The sequence below is a fragment of the Corvus moneduloides genome, chromosome 19 (genome assembly GCF_009650955.1).
Source record: "Corvus moneduloides isolate bCorMon1 chromosome 19, bCorMon1.pri, whole genome shotgun sequence".
In the NCBI taxonomy this organism is placed as follows: Eukaryota; Metazoa; Chordata; class Aves; order Passeriformes; family Corvidae; genus Corvus; species Corvus moneduloides.
The window spans coordinates 6,574,920-6,596,557 of NC_045494.1; the positions used below are offsets into that span (position 1 = coordinate 6,574,920).

At 45.8% G+C, this 21,638-nt stretch overlaps 1 protein-coding gene across 26 annotated transcripts in view; it reads right to left on the reverse strand.

Annotated features, from left to right (window-relative positions):
• The window catches only part of CACNA1G (calcium voltage-gated channel subunit alpha1 G), a 146,420-nt gene that overhangs the window by 27,755 nt on the left and 97,027 nt on the right, over positions 1–21,638 (reverse strand). For 16 of the 26 annotated variants that reach the window (XR_004243915.1, XR_004243916.1, XM_032129478.1 and 13 more), the window contains 7 exons: positions 18,917–18,985; positions 17,856–18,040; positions 11,403–11,529; positions 8,600–8,725; positions 7,899–7,988; positions 7,108–7,321; positions 4,610–4,660 (listed from right to left, as the gene is read on the reverse strand). Coding sequence is in view for 24 of the 26 variants with exons in the window: in XM_032129478.1 (XP_031985369.1) it covers positions 4,610–4,660; positions 7,108–7,321; positions 7,899–7,988; positions 8,600–8,725; positions 11,403–11,529; positions 17,856–18,040; positions 18,917–18,985 (862 nt within the window). In the remaining 2 variants the exon portion in view is untranslated. The remainder of the gene's footprint in view (positions 1–4,609; positions 4,661–7,107; positions 7,322–7,898; positions 7,989–8,599; positions 8,726–11,402; positions 11,530–17,855; positions 18,041–18,916; positions 18,986–21,638) is intronic. The other 10 variants (XM_032129489.1, XM_032129488.1, XM_032129477.1 and 7 more) reach the window with 3 other exon arrangements.

Here is a 21,638-nt window from a genome sequence, read left to right on the forward strand (position 1 = left end):
CAGTCAGCAGTTTTATTCTGTAGGGGTTTGGAAGGCCCAAAATTCTGCTTCAATGTCATCAAATGAAAGGCGGTATTAATATTCACTTTCTGATCAGCAGTGGGCTTTAGGTGATCTGCACCTGAGTGCTAAAGCACAGTATTGATGAAAAGGTCTATACAATTAATTTTCATGCTGAATCTATTGAGTGCTTATGAAAAAAAGCAGACTAGTAGTTGCTGACTCACTCAGAAGACATTGTCAGATATCTCAGAATCTGCATAAATCTCCATAAAGTCAAGATATCTCGATCACATTATGCTAAATTATGAGTAGCAAATTAACTAAAATGTTTGAATACAATTAGGTTAGGAATAGGACCTATTTTTATGAACCAACTTATCATCTCGGAAAGAAACACCATCCTAATTGGATCACTTACTTCTTCTACAGTTATGTATAATTCACATTCAAAAAGAAAAATGTCAATGTTTCTACCTTTTCCTGCAATGGATTTACTTATGAATAATTACACTGGCATTCAATTTTTTTTCTCAGCTTTGACTGACAGGTAATTCCAAATCCTACAGAATAGCACCGATGCTGTTAGAACAGAGAGAGGATTTAGAGAGAGGTTGTAAATGTTCCCTGTGCAGGGCTCCTGCACCTGGATTAGCCAGAGCATGACCTTATAAGCAGGGTTGCTAATTGTTCAGATATCTGCAAAGGCTTTTCCCCTCTGCACCTGCCTCTCCCAAACCTCCTGCTCACCCTTCCCAGCACCCAGGTTTCCACAGCCAAACCTCTCTGGATGCTGCTCTCACAGATGCCCTTGCAGCCTTCGAAAATTCCCAGTGATAAATGTTCCATCCTTCCCCATTAACTTTTTTAAGAGGGGATTTGGCAACCCATGCTTACAAATCATGCCATCACTCACTTCCCCAGTGTCCCCATGCCGGCCATGCATCTTGGTGCCATACGGATGCTCCCGTGGGATGACTCCACACAGGCTAACGTGCTGCCTGAGGGCTAGGGATAAATCCCCACTGTGTCTAGGTGGGCAGGGAACTTTCTGAACAGATAAACTGGTTTTTACCATTGTGACAATACCATTTCTTTAACTCGACCCCGCAGAGTTCTGCAGAGAATTTGGGGATAGCTCCGGTATAATTCCCCCTGTGCAAAGCCCGTGCCCCCTACGACACAGTACCATTTGTAATTATTGCAATAAAGAGCTTAACAATACCAACATCTTGGGAAATACAGACATCTGTTAAACTCCGGGTGGTGAACTTCACAACTAACACAACACCACATTACTGTACTGTTACAATACACTGTGTCAAGAACAACAAGAGCTCTGGGTTAGTCTTGGTTATTACTGGAAAGGTTAATGTGGCTTCCAGGCACACATGGTGTTAAAGAAAGGAGGAAGAGAGCAAACCAACAAAGAAGAATTGGCAGAATGGGAAAAGATGAGGAAATACAGCAAAAGCCCACTACGAGACATCAGGCTGGTAAACAGGGTGTAAATCAAGCTGCTTCACCTGGGCTGGAGGCCAAGACAGAGGGAGAAGTGGGTCAAATCTAGAGATCATTACACAGGATAAACATGGCTCAGACAGTGGATCCTGAGAAATCTCCTCCTAACCCAGGTAAGAAAGGGATGTTGCAGCCAGCTGGGAGGTGGTGTGACCAAGTCCCACCTGCCCCTTCATCCTGGGTGATGGTGGTCCAAGAGGACCGACTGTGCTGGCAAGGGAAGCAGTGCCTGGACTGGGGTGCACTTGGCTTTAGCTCATCATTTCTATGGGCTCTCAACTCAGGTTGTATCCCAAGCTTGACTACTCAACTCTAGGCATTAAACTGTAGGATTATAACTGATCCCCTTGACAAGGGCTGGGAACTTGCCACTGTTCTCTCCTGTTTGATTGGAAGGAAATGACCATTGCTGTTGCAGGATAAACATTTCCCATTCCTAATCCCTGTCTACCTTTTCCCAGGCCAGATGCCCTTGGGGTTCAGTGATCCCAGACTGGGTTTGGGGCACTAAACCCTGTACTGCATTTGTCTGATGGCTGTGGGATGTCACCTGTGAAACAACACCAATGCCCAGCAGAGCAGCACTGGGGCACCCCTGGTTTTGCTGGGCAGTGCCACTCCCAGCTCCCAGAGTCTCCCAGGGCTCAGCCAGCCTCTGCCAGCACAGCAGGGAGTGGGACTGGGGCCACATTCTTCCCATTAACTGCATTTTGGGGGGGGGGAATCAGGTTGGGCATGCAGCCCAAATATCTCTGAGAAGCATCTGCCTCTGAATATAGCCCTGTCAAGAGAGAAATTGCCACTTTCCCCAAGGTGACTTCAAGCTGGAGGTGCGTGGGCATGGGAAATTGGAATTCACAAGAGTGGGACAATTCCATTACTGTCTCCTTCCGCTTCTCCCTTCTCCTATAATAAGGGAATTAACTCCTTTGCAGGTTTGAGTATATCTGGAGGATAGCAGCAAACTCAGTGAGCAATGAGCCCATGACGCAGCTGGATTTACAAACTGTATCAAGAATATTATTAGGTTAAAAAGTAGTTTGCACTGAAGGAACCTGTTTTATTTAAACACAGAGTTTTACTTGGCTTTTATTGTACTGAATGGATTTATTTAAAAAAAAAAATAAAGTGAAATGGAAAATGATAAATTATTTCCACTGCGAAGATTCCAGTTGTGATAGAATGTAGACTTGGAGAAGAAAAAAAAAAGGAAAAAAATAAAATAATAAAATATCTCACTAAGCACCAGGCAGCAGCACACGCACGCACACCCACACACCCACACACAATTCTACCTTGTCTTCATAGAAAGAGAAAAGAAGCCCTCTGAAAGTGCAGGGATGTGGGCGAGCTTTGGGTCACAACTCCAGATTCCTCACTGAACCACAGAAGGTTCGTCTACAGCACCCGGGACTGATTCCCTACATTCCCAACAGTCAGGTTCAGAAATAAAACCTTTCTATTTCCTCATGTTGGTGCCTGAAGAGCAGCATGGCACATTCACTACCACTGGATCCAAAGAAAAGACAACAAAAGGGAACACAAAGCACAGACCTGACAATTGTACACGTTTTAAGGGCAAACGCTAAGAGACTTTCTGAGCCTGCACAGGATAACGGAGGGGTTTGGAATGACTTCAGTGCCTCAAAAATAACATAAAATAAGACAGCCTTGATGCAACTCTGTAGGACCAGGAGAGGAGTCACAATCAAGCAAAAAGAAGCAAAAATAACCAGATCACCAAACCCAGTGAGAGCCCCTCCCTCACGCTGCCCCCATTTCACAGGAAAGGCCAGGAGGCCCAGCAAGAGCAGCAAGGAAGACAGCAAAGAAATACAAATATCAGGAATGGCAATGGGAAGGAGATTCAGGATTTATTAAAGCATGTTGTGATAACTTCCAACAAGGCCTTAGAAATATAAGGTAGAACCTCTGTCTCCTTGAGTTATCTCTGCAGTGAAAGCCAATTTTTATTTAATCAAAACTCCCTGCAATCTAAGAGAGATGGATGGAGCCCTGCTCCCACTCAAGCAGTGGGGGCCTGTGCACAGGTGAGAGTTTTAATGGCACAATTTTCGTACTGTATTATTTTTGTCAAAAAATTACAGCTCTATTTGTTTCTATGTTGGTGCCTCTTTAATTATTCAGGCTAATATCCTTAAGTTATGAATTAAACAAAATGCTTGCCAGATCAAAGCTTCTCCTAAAAATAAAAAGAGCAAGGGACAGATTTGCATCCCTGAGCTTCATCCTGAGAAAGCAGGCTGGGAAAGGGAGGTGTGAGCAAGCTGTGGGTTGAAAGGGACAGCTCAGACCCCATTTATGTTGAGTCCAGCTGGTCCATGCCCACCAGGACCTGGAAAGGCTTTGAGGTGGTATTTTTATTTCTTTTAATTTACAAGATGCTTCATGGATTGAGCAACTCTTAATCAAATCAATTGAGCAGCTCTTAATTCAAACAGAATTTACACGCTGGGCAGCACAATGACTAAACCCCATGTCCACAGCGGGGGTTGGCATGGGGTTGAGCTCCCTGTTGAAGCACTGAGGCTGTGCCCTATACTGGATTTTACCCTGCTGAAAAAATTACTCCCTGGAGCACAGTGTTTGTGGAGCAATAATAAAGGGCTGAAGAAATAATGAAATATCCTCCCTAAGCCTTCCAAAGACACACCTGCAAATTATTCAGACCCCTAAGCTGGTGGTTGGAAAGCTAAAGTCAACAGTACAGGACCTATTTCACAGTCCAGTCATAATTCTCTTAAGAAAAAAAAGCTAAAACAACCAAAAAAAAAGGAGAAAAAAAAAAGCCATGAAAAGTCTGACAGTGTCTTAATGAAAACCAGAGGGGAAAAAAAAAATACTGAAAAACGTAAGATGATCGAGGAGTAAATTAAGGGTTTGCAAGTGTCAGTGCTGAGGCAGGTCTGCAGACCTGCAGCTCAGGATGAGATGCGTGTGCCATGAAGGAAGCAAACGAGCTTTGCACCACACACACGGTTTAGTGGGATGCCTCAGGCGCGGTGGCCAGCCGTTAGTGACACAGCACTGCCATTCAGGGGGACGAGACGTGCCAGCTTCCCAGTACCTTGCTCTGCACTGGCTGAGCTCTCCATTAATACATCATCCAGCATTAGATCTAAAAGAACGAAACGGCATTAATCACCCGGCAGGACACATGGCAAGACTCCCCAGCCCCTTCGCAGGTCCCTGTGGCTCTCAGGCTCTCCGTGGCCTCTATCAGGAGTGTTTCCTTGTGGGATCCTGGTGCCTCCTGGAGGGTGGGCTCAGGAACGCGTGAAAAAGGAAGGGCTCTTGTGCTTCTCCCGCAGGCACAGGTGGAAGCCCAAGAGATCTCCAAGAACCCCCTCAGTTGATGATGAAGAAGACGACGCTGCTGAAGGACAACCTGGGACAGCAACACCTCGCAACGACCGCTCCTGCACCTGCCCACAGCTTGGATCTCACACGCTTCCCTGGTTTTCAGACACCTGACTGGATAAATGCATTGGTAGAGTCTACAACCAAAAACGACCGTGCCACCAGTCAGATTTCCATGTCTGTCTGTATCTGACATCCCTAAGTCGGTTTGGGCATCTGGGGTCAGTCAGGAAGCCCAGCTGAAAGGAACCCCCATGCAGTTGCTGGCACAATCCCAGCCTTAGTCTTGGTTTCATCTGCAAGTTCTCACTGTGCAGAACAAAGTTAAGCAATGACATCTGTTGCCTCCGAGGGCAAAGCTGGACATGGTCAATTAAAACCAATGTTTCGCTGAGCGTGGATTGGGAAAACTGCTCTGAAGCAATTTGGAGGACTTCATACTTTGCTCTTGAAAGGTTTTTATGGCGATTGAATACTCAGCAATATTTGATCCTCAGTAAAATAGCTGTTTATTGCCTCTTTAATTAGGCATTTCATAGCACTGAATGAATAACTGTATCTCCAAGGATGGTTTGTGATTCCTTCCCGCTGGGAAATTGCCCAGACTTACATCTTTTCTTCATCTAGTTCCTCTAGCATTATAAATAAGGTAATTAATAATAACTAAACAACTATTTTTCTTCTATAGAAATGTCTGCATTCCAAAACTGCAACTTTAAATAGCGATCTTTCTATCCAGCCTTTAAAATCCTTTTCTAACTCATCAGCCTGAAACTGTGCTTGGGAACTTGGACTAAGCAAAAGAGCTTTCTAGGCATTTTCTTGAGGGGGAAAAAATACCCAAAAAAACCCAACAACCAAAAAAGACTCTTTCCATCTGTATCCCACTTAACTGAGAACAGTCTAACATGTCCTCCAGCGCTCTTGAGGGAAGCCTCCATCTTTCCACTGGCCAGTGAGGGAGCCAGGCTCTCGGCATAAACCCAATTTTGATGTCCAGAGGCTGGTGTGACACATCCTAGTGGTTACAAAACCTGTGAAGCTCATGGGACTGAAAGATGTGACCAAAGGAAATGGTTGGGTAAGTGCTGAACTGAGAGAGGCCGAGGCAGTGCTGTGGTAACGTGGTTCCGTGATTAAGCCTGTCATAGCTATTAAACACCTCTTAGGCTATTAAAAAATAAAACAGACTTAATATCACCAGCTTTGGAAACAAGCATCTGATCAGACAGCCTTTTAAACAGTCCTGAAGTCTGTCAAAGAGAGAAGTGAAAGAGGACAGGGAGAGAGCAGCAGGCGGACTGACCAGGGAGGGAAAGTGCGAGGCCATGGACAGGAAGGGCAATGGAGAATGTTCAGTCAGAAGAGAGAGCATGCAAGAAGAAGAGCACCTCCGACCTGTGGCCTCTGGCTAACTTATTTCTGACTTATTCAACTACATTAAAACGAAAAGAGACTAAGAGACAAACGTCAGGTTGGAGACTTTTGGCAGAGGGGGGTCTTTCCTCGTTTCACCTGTAGGGCCTCCTCTAGGCAGGGCTGCATGCTTGCACATCCATTTGGGAGCTGGGTTCAATTTACACCAGCACTATTTTGTCTAGTTAGTTACTCTCCTTGTCTGGTTTTCTTTTTTTCCTTCTAATCTGTATTTCTCAAGCAAATGCATTGATATGTTTCTCTAAGGAGTTTTAAAGCGTTACTACAATGAGATGGCTCCATTATTTTATTACATTCTTGAATAGCCGTGGTGCTACTGTGCCAATAAATAAACCTGCTTGATAAATGGGACAGGTAACATCACTGTGGCATTACAAGACTGTAATAAACCAAATAGTGAATCTGGTTATCAGCAGCAGTGCTCATGACTCAGATTTATGATGCCATCCAGCACTGCTGATCTTTGCAATTGTCACTATTTGTGTAACATTGAGCTCTGCTATCCAAGAAGCTCCAGGTCTGATTATTATTATTTTTTAATTTAAATAACCTCCAATGGAAAGGTCATTGCAAATCACGCAGCCATTAAAAAGGCTTCCTTGGCTCCTTGCTCAGCCTAAAATGACACTATTTCCTTCATGCAAATTTTATAGCTGGACATGCTTTTGGGAGAAGAATTATCACCAGACACGAGGCAGGGAGGGGAGGGAGGAGGGGATTGTGTGGAAGGTCAAGCAGGACTCAGAAAGATGTGGAAAGACTACCGACCAGCCATCTGTTTCTCCTTACTCCTTCTCTTTTTCTCCAGCCTGCGGAGCCTCTTCTCCTCCCGCCTCTTGGCTTCTTCCTCCTCCTGGTGCTGCCGACACTTGTGGAAATTCTCCACCACCACCCCCACAAACATGTTGAGGACGAAGAAGGCCACGATCAGCAAGAAGGAAATGAAGTAGAGGAGCATCCATGGGTTGTAGTTCATGACTGGCTGCAAAGTGGAGGAAGGCAAATTTCAACTGAACCTCAAAAAAAAAGAACGGGAGCAAACTGATACATCTGTGCCATTCACAGAACTCATGGCCCTTTCAGGGAGCTCAGGCTGCCCTGCTCTTCCTGAAAATTAGAGCTTTCTGAGACATTTTAACTGAATGCTCCTAAAATGTGTGTTGAGGACAGAAGCACCACCTCTTTTGTGCCAAAATGACAGCAGCATCCTTTGCAGCTACTGTAAGTCCCTCACTGAAAACCTCTACCTACACAAAGCACTTCTTTTCTCCTGAAATGACCAAACTGCTCAAAAAGTCAAACCATCCTTTGAGAGGTGCACTTCTCCTAATGCAAGTTACACCAGTCATGTTGCAAAATCTGTAGGGAAAATTTTGAGTACAAATCCAGACTTTTTGCTGAACTCCTCATCACATCCCACGACTTGGATTAAATGCCACCCTGGATCCTAACCCCATAACGCCATTTGACTGTGGAAGCCCACAGTACTTTGCAAAACAAGAGCTAAAATGTGTTGACCTTTGACAAGTCATTTGTTACAGCTCTGCTGCAGCTTGTACCTGCTGGTCGACTCCCACAGCATCCAAGCCATCATACATGATATCCACCCACCCGTCCTTGGAGGCCAGGACAAAGAGAGACATCAGGGCCTAGAAATGCATGGAAAAAAAGTTAGGCACAGTTGCACTAAAGCTCTTTTACTTGTAACATCTTACTCCTCTGCGCCCTTTCCTGCCTGAGGAATGTCATTACCTGTCTGATAACGGGACACTTTGATGATCAAGATTTCTCTTGGCAGCAAAACTTATCAATGCCAATGCCCGGCTCAGCAATAAGCAGTAATTTGGAAACCACAGTGCTGAAGACAAAAGTGGCTTCATTTCCTCCCTCCGGGTCTCTACTGCTCCCAACTAATTAGTTCTTACCACACTGCTAAAATAAGTCTGCGTTGCAGAGATGGCTGAAAATGTCCGGCTCTATTAGACAAGCCCTTCTGCAAGATATATTTGGTTTGTTATGTAGCAGTGAAGCAATTAAGTGCTCCACGAAACCACATGTGCTTGTTCTGTTCCAAAAAGAAGTGTATGCCTGGTTGGAAACACTGCCTTTGGGATTTACAGAGACAGAATGCTGTGTATGTGAACTGAATATTTACTGCGGCTGGCAGTGCCCTGTAAGAAAATCCCGTGGGATAATAATGCACAGGTTTTAAGTCAAGGAGGTAAAGGAGCAAAGAAGCAGATTACCGTTCTATTAATACCTGGCCGAGATTATCAAAATTATACTTGTGCCGGACCCATTTGTAGCTTGCTTCTGTACAATCCGATTTATTTGTGATGTTTCTGGTGTCCTCCCCCTGACAGACAAAAAACTTGCCTTTGAAAAGCTGCAAAACACGCAAAGAAGAGAGGAAGTGTCAGGGTTCAGTCTACACAGGTGATGGGCATTTCTCCAGGGTTCTCTGCACAGCCCACACCAAGCAGAGCTGTTGAGGGAACTGACCTCATTCATGAAGGTTATTAAGAGTGAGCAACCTGTATAGTATGCACCTAATGAGCAAATGCATGATTTCACATCGTTTAGGGCACCCACCTCATGCAATACGCTGTCTGGTTCAGTGATCTGAGATTTGTCTAAAGGCCTTTGCTCCTGGGTTGTCAGCTCAAGTGTAGCCCCAGCCAATAGCCCAGACCAGCTAATGGCTTCTTACCACACGTGGAACAACTCTGGTGACTCTCAGCCCAGTTAATCACAAATGAAGTGTAACAGGGGCCCTCTGTCAGCAGAGAAAAGGCAGCAGCAAAGAGGCCCAGTGATGGACTAATCTCTGCTCATAGAGGTCACAAGGGGACACTTCAGAGGGGAGATGAGCCCCTGGGAGTGACGTTCGTGTTGAATCAAGACTGCTGTCAGTCCTGCTTTGCTCTCTGATCCTGGGTGCTGTGCCCCAGCAGTCTGTGCAGGGTCACTGAAAATATTCCCTGTGCACAGCTTAAGGAGCCAAGCCCAGCTGGCGCTAGGTACTTGATCCTGAGCTTATTTTCTTTGTTTTAAGTCAGGGGAGATGCAACTCCTGGAGAGTCAGCTCCTGATTTATACTTGCATGAGGAACAGGAGCCTCCACGTGCTTAATTCTAGACCTGGTGCTTCCCACACATGGAACAGAGAGTGTCAGGGGATGATTACTGCTTCAGACAGGGTGATTGATGCTAGCAGGATGGATGGTATCAAAGCCCAGGAGACAGCCAACAAATCTAGCTTTATTGGCAGACAGAAGCTATTGACATTACTGTTGAGAAGGGGGGGAAATGGCAACCTGCTCTCCAGGCTCCTTAAAACACCACCTGGGTATACAGAGAAGAGACACCGATGGGGTTTGATCTGTTGTTCTAGACAAATATCAGTAGAAATAATAGTGAACAAGATAAACCCACACATTACTCCATGGGTTTCCTTCAGAAATCAACAGCAGGAAGATGGTCTCTAGGCATGCAAAATTAATCACTGCTCAACACAATCATAGAATTTTTGGATGCAAGAAGTATTCCCTGATCTTTCCGTGGAGAAACACTATCTGTGGTAAGGCAGACTGGGGAGATACAGTCTTCACAGAGAAAAGTTTTAATTAAGCAGGAAGGTAAATAACTGGGTTTAGTACACTGTCTGTAAATATAACTTGTCCGGGAGCTGGACCGTAATGCCACACATGTGGTAGCAGTAACAGGGCTCTTGACAGGGCTTGGACGTACAAAGCCCAATTTGCAAAAACACTGATCCCTGTCAGTGCTTCATGGTTTGGCACTTGTGAAAGGAAAAGACCCAGTGTTTCCTACAAGACTTGCTTTATCCACCTCTTTCTTGTATCATATTAATGACTATTCACACGTGGGCAGCTCTACAACCAAAACAGTTTTGCTAAGAGGACATGCTGTTAGAAACTTCGATGTCTGGATTTTAATAGCATTAAAAACCTCTAGTTTGATCCCCAGCTTATATTTAAATGGAAAAATTAACTGTAACTTTGAGAGATCATCTTTTTATAGAAAATAGCTCCAGCCTCATCTTACACCTAATTAGACGTAAATATTAACTGAGAATTTTGCATCCTAAATACAGGATCAGTCTTGCTTGTATCTACCACTGAACCACATCAATAGTCATGACAATTTAACGTAAGGCTGCAAGTCACCAGGGAAAGTATTGCAATTAGCAGGGATGAAATTCAAAGAGCATACTGCAAGTTTTGTTGTCTGGCATAAATTTTCCCATGCCTGAGTGTTAGATTGTTTTATGGGATATGCTTAGTTTTATGAATCCGTTTAATATAATGGATGGATGCTGTTATGCTGTAATGCTAAACCAATCTAGCTTCTGAGGTGGTTATGGATGGCATGATTTTCTTTCCTGTTTATTTTCAATGCTGTATTTATTATTTAAGCAGTATGTTAGAGTAAAATATTATATAAGACACCTTTCCAAAACAAAGCCAAATAGAGTTGCTCTCCAAAAGATGGCTGTGACACATCAGATAAACTTCAGAAAGAAGTAAGTGTTATGTCAGAATATTAATATGAAGCAATCTCTTCTTCCCAGGTAATGAGAAACCAAGTGCATTGGAAATTGCCACTTTTCCCCTGGGTTCCTGCACTCCTGGGACTGAGGATATTGCCAGCAGAGCCAGCAGGAAACAGACTCAGAAATCTTTGTTTCTGCAAGCTCTCAGTTACACAAACTGTCAGAATCTGAACGAATCTCCAAGTCAAGGTCTCTCTGGAGTTTACGAGCCAATGATTTCAGCTTTGAGTTTCTATTTCCCCATCAGTTTGTAACTAGAAAAAAGGCGGAGGGGAGATCATAGACTCACAGAATGGGTTGGATTGAAAGGGACCTTTATAGGCCACCTAGTCCAACTCCCTGCAGTGAGCAGGGACACCCCATCCATCCTGACATCAGTTCAAGTTCAGAAAGGCTTACACTGTGCCATGCGTACAGATACCCAGACATGGGGAAATCTGGGGCTTGTTACGCTTTCAGGTTAAGTGCTGAGGCTTACGAGGACTCACCTGAACTCCCAAGATCCCAAAGATTATGAAAAAGGCACAGCAGATGACCACAATGTTCCCAATGGGCTTCAAGGATGACATGAGAGTCTCCACCACCAGCTTCAGTCCTTGGGCTCGACTAATGACTCTGTAGGGGCAAGTAAGCACAAAAGCTGTTAGTCCGGTTCCTGCCCGGTTTTGCCTCCTATCAAGATAGAGGACATGAAGAACACAGCATTAGAAAATTTTTTGGATTGAAAAGTGACTCAAAAATCATGATGGAAAAAGCACTTCTGGAAGACTGACCTGTGAAGTTATGGAGGTCTTGGAGGGAAGGGTCTCTGCCTAATACACACAACTTTGCATAAATGAAGAGGAGGAAGAGAAAACATACAAGGAGCCAGGCCAGAAAAATCAGCTGCTTTGCTTGGGCCATCCTCAGACACAGACTTTCACGCCTGTAGCCTGTTCAGGACTGCAAAGAGAGGGCCTCCCACTGTCCCTTCCTATGCAGATTTAGGCAAGACACCTGATGAAACGGAGCTGCCACTCTTACACATCTGCCTGCACATCATGCCAGCAATTACAGAATCATAGAATGGTTTGGGTTGGAAGGGACCTTTAAAGGTCATCTAATCCAACCCCCTGCAATGAGCAGGAACATCTACTAGATCAGGCTGCTCAGAGCCCCTGATATTTCCAGGGATGGGGCATCTATCACATCTCTGGGCAACCTGTGCCAGTTTTCACCACTCCTTATCTTTAAAAATAATCTGTAGTGTCCTTATACTGCTGCTATATACAGAGACCTGAGCTACCCCTCAGACCATCACAATTTCTATTTTATACCCACTGTACAGCCTCAGTTCTAAACCAGTGCTGTCCTCCAGGTGGAACTTCACTGGCAGGACCAGAAGCATCTAACCTAATTTCTGTAGCTCCTGTCTGTCTGGTATCACACAGAATTTCATAACAGAAGATTAGATCATATCAGAAAGTTGAAGAAGAATAATGTGGACTTCATGACTGAAGAAAAAAAAAGAAAATAAGTAGAAACTATACTATACTCTCAAGGTTAATGTTGCAAGGAAAGGACAAGTCTTGTGTGATTTAGAGAAGCCACCTCACCATGCTGGGAAAGATGAACGAGGTATTCAGCCTCACTGACCTGAAGGTAGGGACCAAGAAAGGCATCTGAAGAGGTTACATGCCTCCCTCCTCCTGATGCCAACTGGAATTAAGCATTTCACTAGCACTGTAAATCAGTTTGTACTGATGCCATAGAAACTGTGCTTGCACAAGTCAGAAGCAGTTAAATGCTGTGAAAGTCAGAGGAGGGGAGTGCCTGTGCCTTTCTGGGTGCTGCTGGTGACTCCTTTGAACACTTGGCTCTTGAATGTGCCCCAAACTTCCCCACCTTCTAGTTTCTGCCTGGGTCTCTCGCTACGGGAGTGCTCTCACCACCTCTCCCATTTCTCCCCAAGTCTGCCTCCACCACCTGAAGCACTGCTGCAGCTTTGCTGCCTGGACAGGCTCCAAGTTCTCCTCCTCTCCCTCTCCCGGGCATGGTGCTCCCAGCAGAGGTCCCCATGGACACATCCACACTCCCACCATGCATGGCCTCAGCTGGGACCACAGCCAACCTTCCACCCTCCCTCTCCTGCCCCAGAGCCTGCAGGTTGAGTGACCTGCAGTGCTCAACGCATGGCCAGCAGCTCTTACCAAAACTGTTGGCTTTAAACCATATCCTGAGAAGCTAAAGCTGATTTCCTTTTTTTCCTGGTTAAATATTTACTCAAAATGTCAAGGGTAACTCATCAGTTATCACTTTCAGAAAGAAACAGATGGTGGTATTTTTATCCACTCTCTTACCAGTGAAACACAAAGAGCAGATGCTGCTATTCCTCACGCTGGACATTTCTGCCAGGTAGGTGCTGTGGCTCCCTATTTCAGACACCACAGCTTTCCTGATGCTCAGATCTGGGTGTTTTAGGGAAGGAGCTGGAGAGTGAGATGGCTGAGGGAGCAGAAGGCTGCACACCCCATGAGCAGTGTGGGGACTGGTCAGCGTGGGCTGCCAAAGCTGCCCAGAGGGATTAGCCCAGGCTGGAGACCTCACTGCTGCTGTCACGGGGCTGAGAGCTGAGCCCAAGCCAGCAAACAGGGGCTGGAGAGCAGCTCAGTGTGCCTGACTCAATGAGCCAGGTAATGCAGCCTAACAGGCTGTGTCTGAGTGCACAAAGCGAGCCTTGGGCTGGACAGACCGAGGCTGAACATCTCATCCAGCTCCTCAGATGGACTAAAGAGCTCCTCACCCCTCACATCCCTCACACAGTCCTGGGTGAAATGCTACACCTGCCAAACTACAGGTGGGAGACTGAGGCACGGAAGGAGGGCAAGCCACGTTCTCAGAAGTAGGAAGGCAACCCAATTCCAATTATTTCAATGTAAGTTAGGTCCTTCGGTGCCTTTAGGGGTCCTGCCTTTAAGGATCCTGCCTTTAGGGATCCTGCCTTTAGGCATCCTGCCTTTAGGGGTCATGGACTTCTGTCCATTGTCATGCAGGATGGAACCAAAGTCAAGTCTTCTAAAATGAAGTCTATGGTCTCAACTTCTGGAGCATCCTTAAATTTTGGGGAACAAGGAAGGAATTTAGTCTCCAGAGTTTAAAGTTGATAATTTTCTCCAACAGTTACTAAGAAATGCTGTTCTAGAAATAATAAAGTGATTTCCCCTGTAAGGTACTATTTGGTATCCAGCTGAGAGGGAAAATAGGAGGTTACTTGTCTGACTTTGCAAAGTCGTGTGTGTTGAGAAAAAAAGGGCTGAAAAACTGCAGTGTTTGGCTCCTTCAAGTGTTTTGATCAACCAGGGAATTCCTCAAATTAGAATGCATTAGGGTAAAAGCTGCCACAGTTTAGCTCCATGCCAGTGCTGTTTTCAGCACTACAGGGAGAAAAGACTTTGAAAAAATTGTGAAAAATAATAGTTCTTACTAATGGAAACCTTCAGACCTTGGAGCTGCCTCAGACTAAGGGCCTGATCCAACACTGAGGCAAGTCTGTGCGAAGATTCTTGATATTCTCCAGAGTCTGACAATTCTCTTAAGGTGTCAATGAAATTCTCAGCTTTTCCAGATTATTAGTATCACCTCCAATATGTCAACATACAGCATCCCCACACCTCATCAGTATTGCCAAGGTCCTGCTGCTACCAAGCTTGTAAAATCTTATTATCTGACCCACACCCCTGCAATTTATGGCTGAAGGATGTGGCTGATTTGGAGCCCTGCAATTGTGCAAGAACAGGAGACCTGACGAGCTTCCATTCAGCACAATTCCAGTCTGCATTAGACATATAACAAACAGGGAAATTTAAATGAGACATTCTTTCTTCTTTTTTTCAGTGTGAAGAAATGTTAATCCCTCTAATTCCACCTGGTTCTTCTGGTCTGAGCATTCCCAACGCTGTTAAACCTCTGGTGTGAGATGCTCCAAACCCACTGCCAACCTCATCCCAGTTGGATTCATTACCAACATTAAGCCCTCCTGATGAGAGCTCTCAGAAGAAGTATTAGTACGTAGATGAAGCAACAGATCAACATTAATGAAGATCTTCCTCCACAGATTAAAAAAAAATTAGCAAAGGTGATGATAGATATGATAGATAGAAGAGAGTTATGAAATTACTATTAGACCATGATAGTATAAAAGTGAATAATTTATCTGTGTGCTTTAGAAGTCAAAGCCCGGGCTCTGCAGAGAGTAAAACAGCCCTGAAGTCCACCCACATTAAATACATTTTCAATTTTGATTTCTGTTGTATCTGACTCTACAACACTTGATCCCAACAACAGCAGGTTGAATGCATTAGGAAGGAATGTTACTTTATAAGCAATCCCTTTACTGGCTGAAACATCAGAGGATCATGGAAGCATCTTTAAATGTCACTCCTTTGTGGATTTATTTTTGGAATTCTGGTCATAAAGCCGGGCTTGAATCTTCATGGACTCAATTTGGAGGCTGATAATCAATCACACAATCACAACCCCGTGACTGGCATACAGGTCAAGTTTTTTAATGCCTGGGCAGAAGGCAGAAGCATGTGGGGGTTGGTGTGCTCCATAAAGCAATGGGGTGGTTTCTACAGGAGCAAATCAGAGACAGAATGAGGGAGATCTTTTGCAAGAATCCCCCTTCCAGGCTGTCCAGTGGGAAAGGCAACACAGAGATGACGAGGGTTGTCTCTGCTCTTGAACTGAGCGTGACACACGCAGCTGTGGCTTGGCTTCTCACTGAGGGTGACCTCCTGCAGCCCTGTCCTGGAGTGCCCCCAGAAAGGGAGGACAGAAGGGGTCAGGTTTGCTCCTCTGTGGTGGGAGTGGTGCATTTGCTTTGGTCTCTCCCTTACACCTTCCTGGAAAAGAAAAACTGGCTCAGCCTCCATGGGAGACTTCACCCAGGCTCGGGAACTGGAGCCACGGTGCGCAAAGACCTCAGCTCACCTGTCCCAGCTGTCACCCTGCGTCGATGCAGCTGCACATCCCCAGCTGTGCAGCGAGGATGTGATCCCTGAGCCACACGCCGAGCCTGCGGCAAAGGCAGCGCGGCCAGCTGTGGGCAGAGGCTGCTCAGGGCAGCCCAGATGTGCAGCACGGAGGCAGATGGGCTTCCACAGGCAGAGATTTATGACTTACTGAAAAGCCCCCAGTTTGATGGCTGCTTTTTCGTTTCCTACAAATCTAATTACGGAAGAACAGAACTGATTCTGAACATATTTAGGGAATGGGCTTGTTGCTGTCTTTTTTTTACATTTCCTTTGTAGTAGAGAGCAGCACGTTGGCTGAAAACATTCACATACTCTCTTGAGAAAACAAATCAAATACCAACAGGAATGCAATAGCAATGGAAGAGCCTAATCCCTCACATGCTTCAGATGGCAGGTCTTCCTCCAGCCTGCAGTTACTGAGTGGGTTATAACCCATAGCTGCAGATTATTCATGCACATAGGTGACTAGAGAGAAAGGCTCCAGTTAAAAAAGACCCAGACAGCCCCACAGATCTACAAAGAAGCATACAGGGCTTTGACCAGGTCAGATAGGTGACTCCAGCAGAGATCAGCACAACCCAAATGTCTCCCTTTAAATCTGATTTAACCATGGAGCATCAAAAGAGAAACTTCCATTCCATAGTTCAGAGAAGAGAAATCAATCCTTCTTTTACCCTGAGCCATCTAGGTTATTTTATAGGTTTTCTTAACATGCGTCAAAAATCAGCAGAAACAGAGGAGCAGAGCAAATCCACCCAACCAAAAACTGGGCAGAAACTACCCCAGAAACTGCAGCTGACATGAGATACCAGGGGCCACACAAAGAGAGAAGAGTCTGAATTGGAGTCACATAGGAATACAGTCTACTTACATGGGGAGCGAGCTGAACTACCCCAGTGGTGCCAGCTGTCCAGAGAAAAATGATTAAAAGCAGCTCACATCCTAAAACTCACCAGGCACAACACACATATACAGACCAACTGAACAGAATGTCCTTTATAGCTGTTGAGAATATTTGAAAGATATATGTATAGGGATGGCCATTGTTATTTAGAGTTATTCACACAGGGGTAGTAAAACAACATCCTCTATCAGGAGCAGGGCCCCATTTTTCTGTTCTGAAAGAGAAAAATCTTGACTCAAAGCAAACCTTTTTATGGAGGAAGCAGCAGTAAGATATGGCAGGCACACAAAGATGCTTTGAGCATGAAGGTTTATTAGCTGCTGCATAACAGGAGCAGCAACAATGGTATTAAAGAGGAACTGCATTTAGCATGAAGAGAAACCTTTGTGCCTTGGGGTACAGGTCACAAACAGATGCCTGTTTAGAAGAGGTTGGTCCTTGGGCAGGTTCTTACCAGAGTGGATACTGCCTGCTGGCAGAGTTGGGGGGCCAAGTTGGCAGGACAATTGTTTTCATCTTGTCTGGGTCATTTTCAAAGTAAATGTCTCTGTAAAACTAATGGGGAGCTGGGGAAAAAAGCTTCTTTGCATTCTAGGTTAAGCAACAGTTGAGTCTCTGCTTCCTTAAAAAACGATCTGCTACCTGGTACTAATTTCCTTCTTTGTTACGAAAGCCGCTGACTGCCTGAAGGAAAGGGGGAGAAGAAGCTGTTAAGCTGCACTTTACACAGAGCAAATGAGAACACAAATAGCAGGGGATGTGTGTTTTAATGAGCAAAAGAGGCATTGATCAGTTTCCTATTGCACTTGGGGCTGGTCCTAAAACACAGCGAGGGCCCAGAGCTCCTGCAGCTCAGAGGACCTGCGGACCGGCATTGTCTGCAGAGCTGCGGGAGGCTGGGATGGCAGCGGTGACAGGCGCTGTGCCCTTGTCTCGTCTGCCCCTTCCCTTGCATGAATGCTCAGCCCTACCTTTGGCATGCACATCCTACATCCCTCAGACCTTCCCCTGCCTCTACTTACCTCAAGGGCCGCAGCGTCCTCAGCAGCCTCAGAACCCGCAGCATCCCCAGGATTTTCGTGCCGCTGTCTGACACCATCGAGACCAGGATGTCGATGACGGAGATGAGCACCAGCACCCCATCCAGCACGTTCCAGCTGCTCTTCAAGTAGGCTTTCTCCCCAAAACACAAGCCGAGTGCCACCACCTGCCCGGACACCAAGTTGCAACAAATCATGACTAACATCCAACGTGTTTGCTGCAGCTCAGTTGCTGCTGAGAACGCGTTATTTACAGACACCAGTCTGGGAGTCCATTTGCTTCCCAGTACAGAAGCCTCATTAGACAAACCAGCAAAGTGTTCTACTGAAAGAATTATTAAAATACCACTGCAGAAACATCCCAGGTTGTCCCTTATAGCTGATGTACTTTTAATGCAGATAAACCTACCTGCACAAAACTGTTCCTAACACGTTTACCTCTGGCATAAAAAAAATTCAATCATATTTTATTCCTATAGACTGCAGGAGAGAAGGTGCAGAGTGGCTGACCAAAAGCAATCATGTACAAGCTTTGCAGATAAAGAAACTAGAAAAACTTTCCAAAGAAAGAGCAATTCTTCAGCGAGATGATTATGAATTACACAGGAGAGATTTACAGCCATGGGTTTCTGAGCCTCCTGCCTCAAATCCAGCAAAGTTTTTCAACGTGCTTAAGTCTCTCCGTCCTCAGGAAAGCACACAGCAGCTTAGGTTGTTGAGGACAACTAGTTGTTGAAGACAATGGGACTTACATGCATGGTTGAAGTTAAGCATGTGCTCAAGAGCTTTGCTGAATAGGGCAGGATTGCTGAATTCAAGGATCCCATTGCTCCTATAATGGTGTAAATCAAGAGCAGCTTCAGTGAAATTGTTCTTATGTAAAACGTGCTCAGAATAAGGCATGTGGTGGGCATCTGAGTATGATTCAGAAGAGGAAAATATACACCTCACTCGCAGCTGGCAGACCTAAGGGGTTTGTGAGTCCACCGCAATAAAAAACAACTAATATAATACAGGCACACTTATCCTCCACCTGCATTTACCTTAACTGTCATCTCAGCCAGGAAGATGACTGTAAAGATGTAGTTGGAGAGTGTTAGGAAAATCCGTTCCTATGAAAAAGAAAATGAGAGACAATGTTTTATAGCCTGCTCTCTGCAGCTGTGCATCCCCCCATGCATATTTGGGTGGCTGATAACTGTTCTCCAGATTCTGTGCTGAAACAAGCCTTGGACTGTTTGCTCGCAAAGAGGAGAAAATTCAAATATTTAGACAATAACACCGCATGGTTCAGCCCTGCCAGTAGCCGGCTCTGTGTCAGCACCATGGACAGGGGCAGCCGCCGGCACCTGCCCCACAAACCCTCCCACTTGCCTCCAAATCCTTCCTCATTTCCCCCAAACCACCCTCCCCCCGCAGAGCGGAAACAGGGAGATGTGCCCTCCTTGACACGTGCTTGACAAATCTCTACCTGCCCCTCACCTGCAGACATCACTGCATCGTGTAAATATCACTGAGCTCCCACTTCTCCCAGAAATTAAGTCAATATTAGAGTGACAGAGCTGTGAGGCAGGAGGACCCGTGGGATGCTGAAGTAGAGCAGGCATGAGTTATCACAGCTCCAGCGAAGCCAGCAAAGCTCTGGGGGGTTATGCCAGCTGAGACCTGCCCCCAAAAGGTCGATTCTGTTGCCCAAAGCTACGGGCTAAACCTGGCACAAAGCCCAACAGCCTCATTTCCCAGTCCCCTGCACTATCCACCAGACCGTGCCCTCCTCAGTGCCTCCACTCAGCAAGAGCAGCCAGTGATTACAGATGAGCCCATGGACTGGTTCCCTATCTATAGTTAGCAGAAACCTTTCTTTTTAGTGATGATTATTAAATAAATTACACTTTTCCCTAATCCCTTGACAGCTTTTGATTCCCTGCACTGAGAAATGGACAGCAGAAGGCAGAGGCTGTAGGAACGATGATGCATGTGCACGTACGTATGAGCACATACAATTGGCCCCAGCCCTGCTTTTAACAATTCTGGATTTATTTCTGCCTCTCCCTACAGAGCAGTCCCATAAGAGATGCAGATCTCTCGCTCAAAATGAGATGCAATTTAAACAAGACAAAACACCTTGGCAACTCTCTCGCTTGCCAGATCATGATTTACTGGAAGTGACTCAGGAACCACACAGTAGCTTGTTTCCATACCGGATCCATAATTAATTAGGTCCTAGACCTGTAGTGTGATTGCATGAGATGTGATAGGAAACATCTCCGTTGTTAGCTGACTGCCACACAAAAGGCTGCTGTAGGGGGGCAGGCACTGGGCAGGAGGGAGGGGATAGGGACCTGCTTGTGCAGCTGGAGATAAAACAGCAATAGCACAGAGGTGAGACTGAGGATATTGCATTCCTGCCTGGCAAGCATGTGGCTATTTTGAAGGATAATCTCCCCAGCCCATGTCGTGCACTCTGCAGTGGGGAGCACATGCTGGCTCGCAACAGCAGCCCCTGTTCTGATAAGTGAGCTGAAACTGGGACAGGGACAGAGAACTCGCTTGAAGCAGATAGAAAATCCGCAGCTCAGGGAAGCAAAGAACAATTATTTTAAACAACTCAACCTAAACTAACTCCCTCGGTTTCCAGATGAGAGCACCATCGGCACAGGCAGGGCGCATGCACTCCTCCTGGCTCCCCTGCCCCAGTGCCCAGCATTCCTCTTCTCTGCAGCTCCCAGGCCATGGTCTAGCTCCCTTGGTTATAGCCTGATGGTGACAAACCTCACACCACTCCCTGCCTCCTTTTCTCTTAGCACTCTCCCAATGCCAGGGGACACCACAGCTCCTCCTCTCCTGTATGAAATACTGGGTTTGTGTGCTGCAGCTCTTTGCTGTGGACTCCTCCAACTCACACGTGTCACCCCATTCCCCTTCATCTCTGTGTAACTGCAGCTCCTTCGGAGCCAGTCTTGGGGAGTGGTAACTCTCAGAGGACATAGCAAGGGGCTCAGAGGAAGCATTTAGGATTTTAAAGGGAGGTTCTCAGAGTGCCCCATTTAGAGATAAGCAGGGTGATCTCCTCCTGCTAGATCAGCTGGCAGGGAGCCCTGTTCTCTTCTTGCAGCTGCGAGTTGGTGCATGGCTGCATGGGAACTGAAAAAAAAAATGGATTTAGGGGAAGGACTGCTGGGCAAACTGTTACAGTAAGGAGGACTACTAGGGAACGCTTAAAATAGGCACAGAGCAGCCTAGACTCCAGTTTTAAGGTCTTACATTGAAAAGCCACAAAAATGAACAGCCTGACACGCCTACATCAACAAAACAGGATTCTATACGATTGTGATATGAGCAGTCTTGGGTGATAAATCAGCAAGAGCCCAGCGCATCTCAGCCCCAATCTATGCCAAAATAAAAGAGCAATAGGATGATTCTGCCCCTCTGATTGCTGGGTGCTGGTGCTGTGAGGGTCTAGTTTGAGGAATCCTGACACAGCATATGAGAACAAAGTGATTCTGAGAACTGGCATTGCAGTGCCTGCATCAATTCAGGTTTTCTGGTGTCACAACAAAGCTGATACACAAAGGGGAGAGAAGAGTATGAAATGAACAGTTTCCCCCATTCCGTTTGCACCACACATACGTGCCTGTGGGGAACAGATGGAAGAAGTGAACATTGTGTTGAGAGAGGAAAAGTGTTTGAAGGTTTCTCAGAGAAGGAAACCGAGACAGATGTCATGCTATGTCATGTGTTAAAACCTTGATTGTACTTCCAGAA